At 46.3% G+C, this 13,166-nt stretch overlaps 1 protein-coding gene across 3 annotated transcripts in view; it reads left to right on the top strand.

Annotated features, from left to right (window-relative positions):
- LOC144671449 (homeobox protein otx5-like) overlaps positions 1-11,854 on the top strand; it is a 30,769-nt gene extending 18,915 nt beyond the window's left edge. For all 3 annotated transcript variants that reach the window (XM_078533361.1, XM_078533362.1, XM_078533360.1), the window contains 2 exons: positions 2,558-2,709; positions 10,922-11,854. In XM_078533361.1, the coding sequence (XP_078389487.1) occupies positions 2,558-2,709; positions 10,922-11,545 (776 nt within the window). In that variant the 3' untranslated portion in view covers positions 11,546-11,854. The remainder of the gene's footprint in view (positions 1-2,557; positions 2,710-10,921) is intronic.
- The last annotated feature ends 1,312 nt before the right edge of the window (positions 11,855-13,166 follow it).

Below are 13,166 nucleotides of genomic sequence, written 5' to 3' on the forward strand. Positions count from 1 at the left end.
CCTGTTTATCTATTTTAAAATAAAGCAGCTTTTCATATATGCTTAGTTAAATGAACACGTTTTTTTAAAAAACAAAAACATTTGCATTGACATAGCACCATTTATGACTGTTGGTGTCCCAAAGAGGCTTACAGCCAATCAGGTATTTTGGAATCTGGAACGAACTTCCTGAAAGGGCGGTTCGATCGAGGTATTCAAAAGGGAATTGGATTGCTACCTGAAATTAAAGAATGTGCAAGGTTACGGGGATAAGGCAGGGGAGTGGGATGATGCAGAATGCTCTTTCAGAAAGCCAGTGCAGACTCGATGGGCTGAATGGCCTCCTTCTGCACTGTAAAGATTCTGAGATTTTTGAAGTGTAGTCACTGTTGTAACATACAAAATGCAGCAGCCAAGTTTGCACACAGCAAGGAAATTGGCTGAATGGAAGGAGACGGAGAGTAGGGATAATGGGCAGGTACTCTTAATTGGCAGGATGTGACTCTTGGTGACCTGCAAGGAACTTTGTTGGGGCCTCAACTATTCGCTGTATTCACTAACAGCTTCGATGATGGAATAGAAAACCAAGCCAAATTTCCCCAGTGGCACAAAGGTAGACAGCATTGTACGAATGTGGATGGAAGCATAAAATCACTAACAGATAGACTAAGTGAATGGGCAAATGGATTTCAATATAGGCAAATGTGAGGTCATCCACTTTGGACCAAAAAAGGATAGAATGGGGACAGGGTAAAATGTTAGAAGCAGGGGAGGTCCAAAGAGTCTTGGGGATCCAGGTCCATCATGAAATTGTCATGAACAGATACAGAAAATAATCAAAAAAGCTAAAGGAAGGCTGGCCTTTCTGTCAATTTCTTTATCAATTACATTGTTAAGGTTTATTAATGTCAATTACATTGTTAAAGGGTGGGTATTTGAACACATATAAACAAGGGATAGATGGGACACTGGGTGTGGGCGAGGAGTGTTGACACTGGACAAAGTCAATAAACTCTCTCAGTAAGGAAAAGCTCTGTGACATAGTTTTGACTTCATCAATCGGCATGCATCCTGGAGGACTAGGATTCAAAAGCGTAGAAGTCATGCTACAGCTATACAAGAGCTTTGTTGAACCATGTCTGGAAGTATAACCACGCCTTCAGAAGGGTATATTGGCCGTGGAAGTGCGGTGTAGATTTACCAGAATGAGCCCTGGACTCCAAGGATTACATTATGAGGAGATTTACACAAACTAGGCTTGTATTCCCTGGAATTTAGAAGGTTAAAGGATGATTTGATCAAAGTTTTCAAGGTATTAAGGGGAGCAGATAGTGTAGATGGGGAGAAACTATTTCTGCAGATTGGGGAGTCTGGGACTAGGGGGCAGAGGTTAAAAATTAGAGCCAGGCTTTTCAGGGGTGAAATTAGGAAACATTCCTACACACACAGGGTGGGAGAAGTTTGGAACTCTCTTCCTCAAATGGCAATTGATGCTGGATCAATTATAAATTTTAAAACTCTGATTGATAGATTTTTGTTATCCAAAGGTATTAGGGATGTGGGGCAAAGGTGGGAATGTGGATTTAGGTCACAGGTCAACCATGATCTCATTGAATGGCTGATTGGGCTTGAGGGGCTGAGTGGCCTCCTCCTGTTCCTATGTTCCCAAGCAGTGTGATACTGACCAGATCATCTGCTTTTAGTGATGTTGAGACACACATACACACGTGTGCACACACACACACACACACACGTATTTACACACACTCGGGACTCTATTGTGATTTGTTGCATGTTAATGTAGTCCTGACATTCAGTACCTCGAATGACACAAACTGAATTCAGAGACAGTTGTTCTTGTGGCCCGTGCATTGTAGTGAGATGCACTGAACCTTATTTGATGGGTTAATCCAAGCTCTGAGCAGGGGGCAGTGCCTGATGGAGGTAACAGAGCAACTTCCTATTACCCGTCAAGAACTGTGCTCCGACATGGGTGTCCTTCTCCTTAGGCAGCCCCTCGGGGATCGAGGATGATTTGCTTCCACTCCAGTTCGATGGGTTCGGAGGTGGCTGATCAGTCCGATGTGCGATCTGCAGACTCTGCCCCACGTGGGGCAGGTGGTGCTGGAGGGGGTTGGGTAGGTGGGTTGTTGGGGGGGACGGGGTTTGTGCTACCCCCGCTCTCCGACGCCTCGACTTCACCTCTGCACCTTCCCGACCACGTCTCTCGATGTGCTCGGCGCCTTCCCGGGTGAACCCTCTCCATTTCGGTCGGTCACAGGCCAGGGCCTCCCTTGTGCCGACGAGGATGTGATGTTTAACCCTCCTGATTTGAGCGCATCCCTAAAGCCTTTCCGCTGTCTGCCCGGGAGACTTGTGCTTTAGAGCGGTCGCTCCGGGAACTGGGTGCGTGACATTGCGAATTTATTCAGTGGAATCCTTACAAAATGACAAGAGGTCATTTAGGACAGGAGGGGGTACCTAGATTTCTTTGCAGAAGCGGCAGATGGTAACCAACGGAATGCATATTTTAGAAACCTTTATACAAATGTAATTGCGTTCACTGATTTCTACCCAGCAACACCACGGAAACAACGGAGGGAGAGAACCACTTTTACTCGAGCACAACTTGATATTCTAGAAGCTCTCTTTGCCAAGACTCGCTACCCTGACATCTTCATGCGGGAAGAGGTAGCTCTGAAAATCAACCTCCCCGAATCCAGAGTTCAGGTAAGGACTAAAGCCGGCAACAGAAACTAAAAAACGCCTTAGAGCCTGGGTTGCCAACATCCTCCAGGATTGCCCTGGAGTCTCCAGGAACGATGAGTAATCTCCAGAATGCAGCTGCGAGCGACAACCAGTACTTTTTTAAAAAAAAGGTTTTTCAACACTTCTTGGTTAGAAAAATATCGGGGCGGGGGAGGGGGGAAGGGCTGTTCAACCGGGTGGGGCAGCGAGAGGCGGGAAATCAAACCTCAAGGAACATGCCTAACCAGAGTTGGCAACCCTACTTTAAGGTGAATTAATTTTTAAAATAGGCAGATTTCTCAATTTGTTATGGGTGCAAAATGGTCTTTAAGAAAACGGAACAAAGAAAAGTCAGCTCTTTATGCTGGGCAATTCTGATTGGCTGCCTGAAACGTAACCTTTCTGATCTCCTTGGTTCTTTCACCAAACAAATTGAACTCTCATTGACCTGAGGCTGTTTGGGTACTTAACAGCAATTGAGGCCTTCCTTAAGGTCTAAATCAAGAACATAAGTCTGCCTTAGCAGCAGAATAATACCACGTTGTGCTGTACGATATGTGAATCCTGTCCTCCATAAGACAGACTATTGTCAGATTTATGAGCAATGCCACAGGAGGCCCATTAGATGTCATTTCAGAATCTTACATTTTTAAAATTATTCTGTTTACATTTTAATTGTTTTTTAAAAAAAATCAAAATAAATTACTAATTGTTATGATAAATAACTCTATTTCGAAGAAGAGCAGGGGACTTTTCCTCAGTGTCCTGAGGCCAATATTTATCCTTCAACCCACATCGCTTAAAAAACGGATTAAACGGACATTATCACCTTATTGTTTGTGGGAGCTTCTCGTGTGCAAATTGGCTGCAGTGTTTCCTACATTACAACAGCAACTACTCTTCAAGAAAAGTACTTCATTGGCTGTAGAGCACTTTGGGATGTCAAGCGGTTGTGAAAGGTGCTATATAAATGAAAATTCTTTCTTAAAAGTTCACGTTTTGAACCCCTGTGTAATTAATTACAGTATTTCTGAAGAGAGAGAGAGAGGGAGATGTCCATTGAAATTTATATTTCCCTCAATCAATTTCTCTCTAAAAGCTTCACGTACAATGAATTATTTTGGAGTGAAGGGAATGTCGTCATGTGGGGTGAACAGGGCCACCATCTTACGATAAGCGAGAGCCAATGAGATTAACGATGAGCTCAATGGGGTTTTGGTGGAGTGGAGACCCGGGACACTTGGGAGAAATTCTTTTTTTGTTCCTCCTCCAATCGGGGCCTCGATTTAACATCTCACTCCTGATAAAACTGTACTCCCCTCGGTCCGAGGCTGTGACCCGTGAGTGGGGTTTGAACTCGATGACCCTTCAGGCTCAGAGAATACAAAGGGAGACCTCCTGAGCCAAGCTGACACATTGCACTATGTTAATACCCTGAATTGAGCTCTTTCGGTCGATTAATCTGTCATGTTTCTTTTTTTCTGAACCAATAAATAAATGGTAGTACATTGCACTCCAGATCGTGATGAATTCTCATGTGACAGCTTGTCCTGACAGGCCCCATTCAGTCAACAGGTTTAAATTATTAATGTTAAGGGAATGTAGCTTGTGTAACTGCTGTTTGCAAATTGCCATGGGGAGGTGTTTTCAATGGTAAAACATGAATGATATGTGGAGATAATATCATTTCTCAGGCTGATGTGATAATGGGGCTAAGTGCCACTCTATTCCTATGAGCCTCTGAGATCTCCGCAGTTGGAATGACAGCATCGTTACGGTGTAGGAGGAGGCCATTCGGCCCATCGTGTCTGTGCCGGCTCTCTGAGCATTTTAACTTAGTGCCAATCTCCTGCCTTTTCCCCGTAACCCTGCACATTGTTTCTATTTAAATCACCATAACCATCCGATGCCCTCTTGAATGCCTCAATTGAACCTGCCTCCACCACACTTCCAGGCAGCGCATTCCAAACCCTAACTACTCGCTGGGTGAAAAAGTTTTCTCTCACCTTGCATTTGCTTCTTTTGCAAAACATTTTAAAACTGTGCCCCCTCTGGTTCTCAATCCATTTACGAGCGGGAACAGTTTCTCCCTATCTACTCTGTCCAGACTCCTAATGATTTTGAAAACTTCTATCAAGTCTCCTCTTAGCCTTCTCCTCTCCAAGGAAAACAGTCCCAACTTCTCCAATCTTTCCTCATAACTGAAGTGTCTCATCCCTGGAACCATTCTCGTAAACCTCTTCTGCACTCTCTCCGATGTGTTCACATCCTTCCTATAGTGTGGCACCCAGAACTGTACACAATACGCTAGCTGAGGTCTAACCAGTGTCCTAGATAAGTTCATCATAACCTCCCTGCTCTTGTATTCTATGACCCTATTAATGAAGCCTAGAATACTGTATGCTTTAGAAACAGCTCTCTCTACCTGTCCTGTCACCTTTAATGACTTATGCATATATACACCCAGGTCTCTCTGCTCCTGCACACCCTTTAGAATAGTATCCTTTATTTTATACCGTCTCTCCATGTTCTTTGTACCCAACTGTATCACCTCACACTTCTCTGCATTGAACTTCATCTGCCACCTATCTGCCCACTCTACCAATGTGTCAATGCCCTTTTGAAGTTCTTCACTGTCCTCCTCACAGCTTACAATTATCCCAAGCTTTGTGTCGTCTGCAAACTTTGAGATTGTCCCCTGCACACCAAGATCTAGATCATTTATATATAAGATATACTGACATTGGAGGCAGTCAAGAGAAGATTCACTAGGTTCTTCCCGGGTGTGGAGGGATTTTCTTATGAGAAGAGGTTGAGTAGGTTGGGCCTGTGCTCATTGGAGTTTAGAAGAATGAGAGGTGACCTTATTGAAACATATAAGATTCTTAGGGGCCTTGACAGGGTAGTTGCTGAGAGGTTGTTTCCCCTTGTAGGAGAGTCTAGGACCAGAGGGCATGACCTCAGAGTAAGGGGTCGCCTGTTTAAGACAGAGATGAGTAGGAATTTCTTCTCTGAGGGCAGTGAATCTGTGGAATTCTTTACCGCAGAGGGCTGTAGAGACTGGGTCATTAAGGCTGAGATAGATAGATTTTTAATCAGTAAGGGAATCAAGGGTTATGGGGTAAAGGCAGGAAAGTGGAGTTGATGATTATCAGATCAACCATGATCTCATTGAATGGCGGAGCAGACTCGATGGGCCGAATGGCCTAATTCTGCTCCTGCGTATATCAGGAAAAGCAAGGGTCCCAATACCGACCCCTGGGGAACTCCACTACAAACCTTCTTCCCGAAAAATACCCGTTACTCTTTGTATTTTACTACTCAGCCAATTTTGTGTCCAAGTTGCTACTGTTTCTTTTATGACCTATAACTTTCCTCACAAGTTTGTTGTGTGGCACTGTATTGAACACCTCTTGGAAGTCCATATACACCACATCAACGGCCTTGCCCTCATCAACCATCTCTGTTACCTCTTCAAAAAACTCCAAAGTTAGCCACGATTTTCCTTTAACAAATCCATGCTGAATCTTCCGAATCAATCCACATTTTTCCATGTGACTATTAATTCTATTCCAAATAGTTGTTTCTAGAAGTTTCCCCACCACTGAAGTTAAACAGACTGGCCTGTAATTGCAGGGCAGACATTTACAACCATTTTTGAACAAAGGCGTAATGTTTGCAATTCTCCAGTCCTCCGGATCCTCCCCCGAATCCAGGGAATGTTGAAAGATTATTGCCAGTGCCTCTGCAATTTCCACTCTCACTTCCTTCAATATTCTTAGATGCATCTCATCCGGTCCCGGGGCCTTCTCAGCTTTAAGTACCGACAGCTTATCCAATATCTCCTCCTTATCAATTTTAAACCCTTCTAGTGACTGAGATTCCTCCTCTGTCACCATGGCCTGGGCAGCATCTACCTCATAGGTAAAGACAGATGCAAAGTGTTCATTTAACACCTCAGCCATGCCTCTTGCCTCGATGTATAAATCCCCTTTTTGGTCCCTAATCAGCCCTACTCCTCCTTTTACCACCCTTTTACTATTGATGCGCTTATAGAATACTTTGGGATTTCCTTTTCTGTTAGCTGCCAGTCATTTTTCATAATCCCTCTTTGCTTCTCGTATTTGCTTTTTCACATCCCTCCTGAACCTTCTGTATTCTCAAATGTATTTGCTCCCTGACACCTGTTGTAAGTACACTTTTTCTTCTTTAACTTAATTTCTATCTCCTTTGTCATCCAGGGAGCTCTGGATTGGTTTGTCCTACCCTTCCCTTTTGAGGGAACGTACCTTGACTGTGCCCAAACCATCTCTTCTTTGAAGGTAGCCCATTGTTCAGCTACTGTTTTTCCCAACAACCTTTGGTTCCAGTCTATCTGGCCCAGCTCCGTTCTTGCCCCATTGAAGTCCGCTCTCCGCCAGTTGATTATTCTTACTCTGGATTGACCATTGTCATTTTCCACCATCATCCTAAACCTTATGATACAATGATCACTGTCCCCTAAATGTTCCTCCACTGTCACTTGATCTGCTTGGCCCACCTCATTCCCAAGAACCAGGTCGATCAGTGCCTCTTTTCTTGTTGGACTGGACACACACTGCTGTAGGAAATTCTCCTGAGCGCAATCTCGGAACGCTTGTCCCTCACTGCCCCTTACACTACCACTATCCCAGTGGATATATGGGTAATTAAAATCCCCCATTATAACTACTCTTATGATGTTTGCACCTCTCTGTAATTTCCTTGCAGATTTGTTCCTCTATATCCTTCCCACTAGCTGGTTGCCGATATATTACACTGAGCAATGTAATTCTTATTCCTTTAGCTCTAGCCAAATCGATTCTGTCCTTGAATTCTCTGACACACCCTCTTTCTCCAGTACTGCAATACTCTCCTTCATCAAAAACGCCACCCCTCCTCCTGTTTTCCCTTTTCTACCTTTTCTGAACACCTTGTAACCAGGAATATTTAACACCCAGATCTGCCCTTCCTTAAGCCAAGTCTCTGTTATCGCCACAACACCATCATCCCACAAGGTAATCTGCACTCTCGCAAAGCTGCCCTCTTGTGCAGCCCTGGTTTCCTTTACCCTATCACTGGCGGCCGTGCCTTCAGCTGCCTGGTTGCTAGGCTCTGCAATTCCCTCCCTAAACCTCTTCACCTCTCTCTCTCTCTCTCTCTCTCTCATCCTTTAAGACGCTTCTTAAAATGTACCTCTTTGACCAAGTTTTCTATTGCCTGTCCTAATATCTCTTGATGTGGCAGATTTGGTCTGGTTACGCCGCTGGGAAAGTGCCTTGGGAATTTTGCTACATTACGGGCGTTATATAAATGCAAGTTGTTGCTGGTGTTTCATTGTGTCCTGGGACAGTGACATCAGATCTTTAATGAGCAGCCAACACCAAAGTAAACTTGATGCATTCACCGATCATTTGCCATTGGCAAATCCAACCGTTCGAGTTGCCAACTGTGATTAAATGTGTTCCTGGAGGTTTCATCACATGACTTGCCCCCACGCTCCAGCCATTAGTCGGCCAACACGTCCATCCTTCCTACGCCAATCGGAAAGCAAAAAGACTTATTACCCAACTGGATGATGCTTGACTATCAGCCAAACAGCCACTTTCCCCCATTTTTATATCTGGCAAAGAGAAACGTTCAAAGAAAATTGGAAAAAAAACCAATCTTTTTGAAAGCCCAGATGATTTTTCCCCAGGGTGGCACACAGCAGTGTCCTGGAGATTGATCTTCAATTCCTGGAGACTCCAGGCCAATCCTGGAAGGTTGGCAACCCTACCAGCCATTGAAATTTACAGCAAAGTAGCAGACCATTCGGTCCATCACACCTGATACATGCTGTTCTTTCTATGGCGTCCGAAAACCAACCACACTCCACCGTAATACCCCCTCAATTCCATGTCCTCCTGTGCCTCAAAGTAATTAACCAATTTGCTCTTTAATGATCCCTGGACTAGAGGCTGCAACCATTGTATTTTGTTACTGCGCAGTGCAGCTGGATTGTGGAGAGTCCTTAGCATGGGTACAGCCCATTATTCATGTAAACACAGCAAAAATATAGAGAGGTAACAAGTTCCTTTGTAAAAATTCCCTCTGTCGGCCTGTGGGTAAAATGCCCTCCAACCACTCACCCAACGCATGAAGTCTTTACCGATACATCCACCACGGGGACGCCTGAGGAATTCTTCCTCCCCTGTGAGTTATGGAAATTCCGTCCCTCTGGTAATCACCAACCCCCTGCCTGCCCCCACCCTCCGTTTCTCAGACTCTGGCCTTCTGTGTAGGTTAGTACATCCTGTGAGTGTGGAGGTCTTGTGTGTGCGTGTGTGTGTGTGAGTGCGTGTGTATGTGTGTGAGTGCGTGTGTGTGTGTGTGAGTGCGTGTGTGTGTGTGTGTGTGTGTGTGAGGGGGTGTGTGTGTGTGTGAGGGGGTGTGTGTGTTTCTGTGGATGTGAGGGTGTGTGTGTGTGTGTGTGTGTGTGTGTGCGTTTCTGTGTATGTGAGGGGGTGTGTGTGAGGGTGTGTATGTCTGTGTGTGTGCGTTTCTGTGTGTGTGAGGGTGTGTGTGTGTGTGTGTGTGTTTCTGTGTGTGTGTGTTTCTGTGTGTGTGTGTTTCTGTGTGTGTGAGGGTGTGTGTGTGTGTGTGTGTTTCTGTGTGTGTGTGTTTCTGTGTGTGTGTGAGTTTCTGTGTGTGTGAGTTTCTGTGTGTGTGTGTTTCTGTGTGTGTGTGAGGGTGTGTGTGTCTGTGTGTGTGTGTTTCTGTATGTGTGTGAGGGTGTGTGTGTGTGAGGGTGTGTGTCTGTGTGTGTGTGTTTCTGTATGTGTGTGAGGGTGTGTGTGTGTGAGGGTGTGTGTGTGTGAGGGGGTGTGTGTGTTTCTCTGTGTATGTGAGGGGGTGTGTGTGAGGGGGTGTGTGTGAAGGTGTGTGTGTGTTTCTGTGTGTGTGTTTCTGTGTGTGTGTGAGGGAGTGTGTGTGTGTGTGTGTGTGTGTGTGTGTGTGTTTCTGTGTGTGTGTGTTTCTGTGTGTGTGTTTCTGTGTGTGTGTTTCTGTGTGTGTGAGGGTGTGTGTGTGAGGGTGTGTGTGTTTCTGTGTGTGTGAGGGTGTGTGTGTGTGTTTCTGTGTGTGTGTGTGAGGGTGTGTGTGTTTCTGTGTGTGTGTTTCTGTGTGTGTGTGTGGGTGTGTGTGTGGGTGTGTGTGTGTGTGTGTGTGTGTGTGGCGCGCAAGAAAACTTTCCATTTCTTTAGTGCCGTTCACAACCTCAGGATGTCCCAAAGAGCTTTACAGCCAATGAAATATTTTTCCGGTGACAGTGTGGGAAACACGGCCGTCAATTTGTGCACAGCAAGATCCCACAAACAGCAGCATGATCATGTTTTTTTCCTTTTGAGTGATATTGTACGAGGGTTAATATTGGCCAGGACATTGGGGAGAACTCCTCCTCTTCAAAATAGTGGCCGTGGGATCTTTTTCATCCACCTGAGACGCAGGCAGGGGCTTGGTTTGGCAGCTCATCCAACAGTGCAGCACTCCACTGGGAGGGCAAGGTTTTATGCTGAGGTCTCTAGAGTGGGACTTGAGCCCTTGACTTTGTGGCTCAGAGGCAAGAGTGTTACCCACTGAGCCTCAGCTGCATGGAACAGTGTCCCACGTAGAGCGGTTAGAGGCGTAAATACCTGAATCATTTGAGAATCAATTGGAATCTGGAATGGATCAATTTAGGCTTGTTTCTGGGTGGATGAACAAACATAAGCTAAAGAGGTTTCCTCATCCTCAGTTATCGCGCGTTTGCCTGACATGTGACTAAATGTCTGACGTATTTATGTCAGCTTTGAGGTGTTTAAGATGATAAAAGGGGAATGTGAGGGGGTGGGGGAGAGTGAGGACCTATAAATTGGAGCCAGGATGTACAGGAGAAGCACTTCTTCACACACAGGCTAATGCAAATCCAGAACTCCCTCCCCCAAAAAACTGTTGAGGCTGGAGGTCAATCGAAAATTTCAGATCAGAAATTGATGTTGAGGGAATCGGAACCATAGTGAATAGGTGGACTTTAGATACAGGTCAGCTGCGATTAAACTGAGTTGTGGGGCAGGCTCGATGGCCTGGGTGACTTTCCTCCTGTTTTGATCTTGACTATATTCATTCTTGGCTCTTATTTCTTCCCTGTTGTTGAAAGGTTTGGTTTAAGAACCGCCGAGCCAAATGTCGCCAGCAGCAACAGCAGAACAGTGGTCAAGCGAAGACGAGGCCAACGAAGAAGAAGTCCTCTCCAACCCGAGACACAAGCTCTGAGACCAATGCCAACAGTCATTACAGCCCAACTCCTCCAGGAGCGGCTGGGACACCCAGCTCCATCTCCAATGCCACCGTGTCCATCTGGAGCCCGGCCTCCATCTCTCCGATCCCAGACCCGCTGTCCTCCTCCACGGCGTCCTGCATGCAGAGATCCGCTGCCTACCCCATGACCTACAGCCAAGCTCAAGGGTACAACCAAAGCTACACCGGGTCGTCATCCTACTTCAGCAGCCTTGACTGCGGCTCCTACTTGTCCCCCATGCACCCTCAGCTGTCCGCCCCCGGGGCCACGCTCAGCCCCCTGGGGACCCCAACTATGGGGGGTCACCTGAGCCAGTCCCCGGCCTCCCTGTCAGCTCAGGGCTACAGCTCCGCGGGCCTGGGCTTCAACACCGTCGACTGCCTGGACTACAAGGATCAGGGCACATCATGGAAGCTGAATTTCAGTGCAAGTGACTGCCTGGATTACAAAGACCAAACCTCCTGGAAGTTTCAAGTCTTGTAAGCCAGCCGGCTAAACAGGAAAAGGCTTTGGTTGTGACTGATAGAGTTGCACCAAACCCAATGAGCGCAAGTTAATAGATGGTGAGAAGCAGCTGGACTTGAACAATCCAATCATTGACAAGTTTGACCAGGAATCCCATGACTTGCTCTCTCTCGTCAGCATTCAACACTGGACTTGAGGCAGAAGAGAGGAAATAACATGGATTCCTACGTAAAACTGACGGTTTGGTTTGGGGACGCGAGTCACCCAATCCAAAACTGAAGTCCGCCTAGCGAGAACTTTGCAAAGACTTCAATAACCAACGAAGCATTGTCCCTCCCACCCCCACTTTAGATGAGCTCTTGTTGGGGGTGGGGGAGGGTCCTTTGGGGTTAGAGGATTGGCAGGTCAGGGGCATTGTGGTTTGAGTGTGCTTTGTTTTTTTTTTTTTTGTTTTTGTTGCGAGAAAACATACCATTAACACAGAAAACACACCGGCTTAGAACGTCTCCTTAACCCTCAATGCCCATCTTCAGAAACACTGCCAGTGTTCAACGGATCTGTTTGAGGCCAGCTGGGTTTTATGGACCTCTCTGTTATGGTTCCATGAATGAAGGGATCCATTTCCAGAGGGCCTGACAGCATCTGTCTCTTTCTCCCTTTAGTGTTTTCTGCTTTTAAACTTCCTATTTGGGGATTTAAATGAGAAAACTTGCTCCAGCAGATTCTTAAACGCAAGTTCTCGTGGATCTAGCCGCGAAGAGTGGCTCTTGGCCTTTTTTCTTTTAGGTGATTGAGAGAGCGGAGCGACTGAGCTTAGCGACTGACTGGAAACACAATCTCACTCAGGGGACCTTTAGTCTTTTTCTTATTTGGGGAGGAGGAGAGAGACTCTGTAGAAAAACTGGGAGCTGCTCCTTTTAACAGGGTTTTTTACATGATCAGCCTCATCACCCTTTAGGTTGGCGACACTGGTAATAACGGTCCATGGAGTGGGCGGAATCATTTACGACAATCCGGCCTTTATCTATGGCGCTCGATGGACTTTCATGTGTGTGGCACTGGGCTACCATTCGTGGCCTGTCCAGTTGTTGCGCGTTGCAGAGCCGGGACTCAATGCTGCTCCCGTTCTTGCTGCCCAGTTTGTGGAAAGGGATCTACCTCAGCATCAACAGAACAAGTAAAAGAGCAACCGACGTAGAACGATGGGGGCTATACTCGCTGTGGGATAAGGGTCCGGTTAGGCAGCTTCCTGTAATTGAATGATTGAAATCGGGGCAACCATTGTTTGACTTCAATAGTGCGCCCTGTTTTTCCAAATTCCTCCTGGAGATGTGAGGGTTGCGGGCAAGGTGGGCATTTATTGGCCATGCCCTGTTGCCCATTGAGAAGGTGGCAGGGAGCCACCTTCTTGAACCACAGCATGGCAATGCACCCTCTGCGCTGTTAGGGAGACAGTTCCAGGATTTTGACCCAGCGACAGTGAAGGAACGGCCAATAGAGTTCCAAATCAGGATGGTGAATGGTTTGGAGGGGAACTTGCGGGTGGGGGCGTTCCCATGCGACTGCTGACCTTGGCCTTCTAGGTGGTGGAGCTCACTGGTTTACAAGGTGCAGCCAAGGAGCCTACTTTGGTGCAGTG

The sequence above is a fragment of the Cetorhinus maximus genome, chromosome 32 (assembly GCF_964194155.1).
Source record: "Cetorhinus maximus chromosome 32, sCetMax3.hap1.1, whole genome shotgun sequence".
In the NCBI taxonomy this organism is placed as follows: domain Eukaryota; kingdom Metazoa; phylum Chordata; class Chondrichthyes; order Lamniformes; family Cetorhinidae; genus Cetorhinus; species Cetorhinus maximus.